Raw genomic sequence first — 5,304 nt, 5'->3', positions numbered from 1 at the left:
AAAGTTCGGGAGAGCTTCTTCTGGAGCAAGGCGAAGGATGACGTGGAGAAGTGGTGCCATTCTTGTGACGCTTGTGCTGCTCGTAAAGGACCGAAGAAGAGAAGCAGAGGGAAGCTACATCTGTACAAGGTTGGAGCTCCTTTCGAACGAATTGGGATCGACATTCTGGGTCCTCTACCAAGAACTGCTGATGGGAACAAATACATTCTTGTTTCCATCGACTACTTCACCAAATGGCCGGAAGCATATCCCATTCCAGATCAAGAGGCTACCACCGTAGCAGAGACTCTAGTCCAACATTGGATCTCGAGATACGGAACACCTTTGCAGATTCATTCCGATCAAGGGAGGAATTTCATCTCTGCTGTGTTTAAGGGCCTATGTCAAATTCTCGGAATTGAGAAAACTAGGACAACACCACTACACCCACAATCGGACGGCATGGTGGAGAGATTTAACCGCACAATCCTGAATAATCTCTCGCTTATGGTATCCAGAAATTAACAGGATTGGGACAAGAAGCTACCTTTGTTCCTGCTGGCCTACCGCAGTGCTGTCCACGAGACTACCGGATTTGCCCCATCTCAGATGCTCTTCGGACGAGAGCTTCGGCTACCTTGTGATCTCGTCTTCGGTCGTCCTTCGGATGCGCCTTCATCGCCTGAGGAGTACATCCAGGATCTCCAGGCCCGGTTGGAAGACGTTCATAACTTCGCACGAGAGCGAATCAACATCGCGGCGGAGAAGATGAAGACCCGATACGACACAAGGTCTACTGGACATGAATTCAACGAAGGCGACAGGGTTTGGTTGTGGAATCCCATCCGACGGAAAGGTCTGTCACCCAAATTGCAGTCGCATTGGGATGGACCCTACAAAGTCCTTAACCGACTAAATGACGTCGTAGTGAGGATCCAAAAATCACCTAATGCAAAACCCAGGGTTGTTCATTATGATCGGTTAGCCCCATACTATGGCCATAGTTCATGAGTATTACGTAAACAACCATGGTTGATAACATAAAAGTTGTAGATAATTTTTGCTTTTAATGTTTAGTAATATTTCTTGTTATTATTGTGTTTTCTGTATCTGTTAGTTATTAATTAATGTGTATATTTGTAAACTTGTGATAGAAGTTTGGCACCTTTTCTGGGGATTGTACTGCCCGGGACGTGCAGTCCTTAGGAAGGGGGCAATGTTACAAATCCTGTAAATAGTAATTATTGTAGGAACGTAACCTGTAAATAGTTTCCCGTAATGAATATACAACCCCTTTTCATATGGCTAAAGTATACAACCCCCTATTTTTTTTCTTATTTCATTCACTGATTTTATCACTGGAAGTGTAGTTGTAGAACGTCGTAGCATTTTCTGGAATATTTGAGAGATTTCTTTTCGGTGTATTTAAGCCGTTAGCGATGGATAAACAGTTAGTTTCGATTGAGGATTTCGAACTGAGAGTGTGTATTTGCTCTGTTTATAGCGAGGCATTTCGCTGTGTTGTTTTCGTATTTGGAAGTAAATACGTGTGTAAACGTTGAGTTTACGGTGTTGTGTGATAATTGCTTAATTGCTGATGAATAATTTAGCAGTGGTTGAAGATCTTTCCTGTACATAGTGTAAATAAATTTCCTGTGTTTTTATCAAGAACTGTGTCTTCATTTCAAGAAAGTGGAAGTCGCACCGAATCCGTTACAATATTTATTTAATTTTAGCAAAAACATTATCTTACAGTAGATATGACTTCACAGGGGTCTGGCCAGAGGATATTTGGGTCCGTTAACGGACCCTTCACAAAAATCCGATCAACCAAAACGGACCTTTCACAAAATCCCGATTAAACAAAACGGACCTTTCACAAAATCCCGATCAAACAAAACGGACCCTTCACAAAATTCTGATAAACAAGATCGGATCTGTCACAAATTGTTTATTGAAAGAGCAAATTTGAAAGCAAAATAATGCATATTTCTGTGTATAAACCGATCATTTTTGGAACCTTTTTTTAAGTCAAATTAGAGGGATCAGCTCATACAAAATTGGCTAATTTTGAAAAAAGAAGGAAAAAATCGGCACTCTTGCGATGCTCCTGCAAGCGATAAATAATTGCTACTGCCAAATAAATATTAATGGTTGTTTGTTTTATCACAGCTAATTAGCAGCGGTGTTGTTGTAAACTTTTCTGAATATAAAGCATTGGTAAGCACTTTTTTCCGCTTATGATTTAATAAACAATAATAATATATATCTGCGAAATGAACTTAGAACTGCCAAGGGATAGTAAGGGTGAGGAAAAAATATGATCGCTTCAGATAGGGTTACCAACTTCAAAACTATCACCACTTAGCGTCTGGCGTTGAACCTTTATAATGACTTGATTAGAAAATATTCTCATCATTTTGTCGGCTTGTCAATATTTGCGTTTTTACGGTGCGGTGCGATGTTTAATTGTTATTTTGGGAGAAAATTATATGGATTTTGATTTTTCGATGCTAACAAGGATGATTAACTTTAAATAAACTCTTTTAATCACCGTTTTTTTTTCTTTAGATGTCTACATTTTGAAAAATGCAATCTTTTAACATTCGATATGAGAATCATATTTTGTTCTTTTTTCAAGCTAACTTCGCTTTATTAGGATTCAAATAAATGAAAAGTCTCTTTATTTCTGCTAGAACTCTCATTTCAAGTTTTTAAAGCAAAATTCCATTTTCTGTTATGAGTCAAAAATTAAAATGCTGAATAGATGGTTTATTTTATTTTATTTATTTATTTATTTATTTATTTATTTTTTGGGTCAATTATGTCCACAGATATTAAAAATATGTTTATCATAGGACTCTAAAATGCAATTTTAAAATAATTTTATGAAAAATATTTCTTTTACAAGCCGTTTTTATACTTTTGATGCCTTCGCTTTGAGAATTGCGATCTCTTTGCATCTGCTATGGGAATCCTATTTTTCAAATTTTTGATGATTATTACGCTTTGTTAAGAGGTAAACAATTGAAATATCTTTTTATTTTTGTTAAAATCACGGAATTTATAATTTTTAAACGAAATTCTGTGCTTTTTAAGAGTGTCTTGGGTCAAAAAGTTGAATGCTAAACCCTATTCTGAATTTTGTTTTATTTATTTATATTTTTGTTACAATTATTTTAAATATTGTATAGAAATATATCTAGTATAATTTAACATAATGCAGAATGGTAGATAAATATTGATACTTGAAAGAGCGATGCCCCCCCCCCTCCCGCCAAATATCAGAAAAAAAATCCAGAATGATTTTCTCGCCATAGAAGAGGAAAATACTCAACTTTAAGTTTAATTGATGCAGTTTGTGCCATCTCTAAATTCTAAAATTTCGTTTTAACAATTTTTTTTTTTTTTTTTTTTTTTGCGAAAATTTTTGATTTTTCACAAAATTAATTCTTTTTTCACAAAATTATTTGATTTTTCACAAAAAACGGACCCTGTGAAAAATCCTGGACAGACCCCTGCTTCACTCAAGGACGAATACAAGGGACCCTGCACCAGTAATCTTTTCAAATTGAAGTTCTAAAGGTCCATTTTGATGATGTTGAGAGTATGACTTCCTTCTTACGGTCATTTTGCAAAAAATTTAAGCCTTACAGATGTGATTGTAGACATCTCAAGAAGGATAATGAGTTCAAAGACTGTCTTCAGGTAACGTTTCGAAACTAAAGTTTAAAAAATGCAATTTCAGACAATTTTTCACAATGTTAGAGGGAGAGGGTTCTGAAATATTCCCTCGAAATTATTAGATGAAACTGAATTTCTAAAACGTAAGATTAGAATACCTTTCTCAATGGAAAAGAAAAGGAATGATATCAGGGGGTCTTAGATAAAAACGCTGTGGCACACAGCCCCCCCCCCCCCCCCCCATAAATCAGATATATTACGCAGTAGGCAGTCATTTGAAAAAATTACAGTGGGGGAGGGGCAAATAATTTTCGTGTACAATAGGGAATAGTGTGTTTAAAAAGGAAAAAACAACTATTCGGGAAAAAATGCCAAATTTCATTATGTTTCTAAAATTCAGTGAGGGCCGCAATTGACTCCCCTGATCGCCCAAATGGCGGGCCTGGAAGAAATAGATCAGTTAACAAATCATCCGTCCCCCACTAGAAAACTCACTAGATTCACCCTTGATTTCAATACTAACAGATGACTAAGTTAAATGTGTTTCTATCCGTGGATACACAAAGAGTAGCATTCTCAGACAGATCTAGAACTTTGTACCTTCAACATTTTTATATCATAAATTCAATGAAGAATCTTTATCACGCCATTTTCATTTTCTTACATTGAAAATGTTTGTTGACAAACTTACAATACAGAGACCTTAATAATATTTTTAAAAAATGAGCAAATGCATGCACGTGTAATTTGAAGTGATAACATGTGAACGAGTACGAACCTTAAATTTTGTGTAATTGCATAAAACCTACTAGCGTAGGGTTCTACTTACATAGTTAGACCTGCTTGTGATGAAATTCCTATTAAAAATAATAATTTAATAGTATAATTTTTACTACTTTTTTTACCACATTCTGTTTCTCACGTGATCAAAACATTGTAAATTTGGAAGTAGTGCTCAGCTACAGTTAATAAATTAATTATTAACTGACTTTTTTAAAAAGGTAATATAAATATCATAAAAATATTATTTCTCATGTAAGTAAATAAGGATGTATTCAAAATTTGTCCGATCATCATAAAATTTACCGAACTTTTTTTCAGATAAAGAGTACAAGAACTTGTATATTTTATTATGATGTGGCATCACTATTGCTAAATGTAAAATGTGTGTAAACAAAACACATCGTTATGGGGGAGGTGCTAGCTTTAGTTTTTGAAATGTGGTGGGTGAACAAAAGATTGTAAATTACAAAATATTTCCCCCATCAAAACGTTTAATGCATTTCTGAACGGTCTCATTTTTTCTGGCTTAATGTTTTGTTTTTCTTGTTTCGAACATTAGCAAATGTTTGTTTAAACTAAACGCTACCACTCTATTGTTCGTTTGTATTGTGCTTCTTATGTTTATTGCATTTAATTTGTCAAACACTTAGCCGTTCATGCTATCCTTCACTTTTATACATCAATCGGAAACATAATGGTGATGGAGTCTGTTGTCTTAGTTGCAATCGGCGTATTAACAGTGGTGTTTGTTGGATCACTTCTTGCACTTATATTAGTTTGCCGACACAAATATTGTCGGCCTTTAGACTTGTTGTCGCATCAATTTAAGGATGTAAGGTGCGAATTTTTGTTTTCTTA

General features: G+C 35.2%; 1 protein-coding gene across 1 annotated transcript in view; it reads left to right on the top strand.

Annotated features, from left to right (window-relative positions):
* The first annotated feature begins 4,861 nt into the window (after positions 1 to 4,861).
* The window catches only part of LOC129234136 (transmembrane protein 98-like), a 16,636-nt gene continuing 16,193 nt past the window's right edge, over positions 4,862 to 5,304 (top strand). The window contains 1 exon segment of the mRNA XM_054868031.1: positions 4,862 to 5,283. Coding sequence (XP_054724006.1) covers positions 5,141 to 5,283 — 143 coding nt within the window. The 5' untranslated portion in view covers positions 4,862 to 5,140.

The sequence above is a fragment of the Uloborus diversus genome, chromosome 1 (assembly GCF_026930045.1).
Source record: "Uloborus diversus isolate 005 chromosome 1, Udiv.v.3.1, whole genome shotgun sequence".
Classification (NCBI taxonomy): domain Eukaryota; kingdom Metazoa; phylum Arthropoda; class Arachnida; order Araneae; family Uloboridae; genus Uloborus; species Uloborus diversus.
This window is presented reverse-complemented; position numbering and strand designations above follow the sequence as displayed.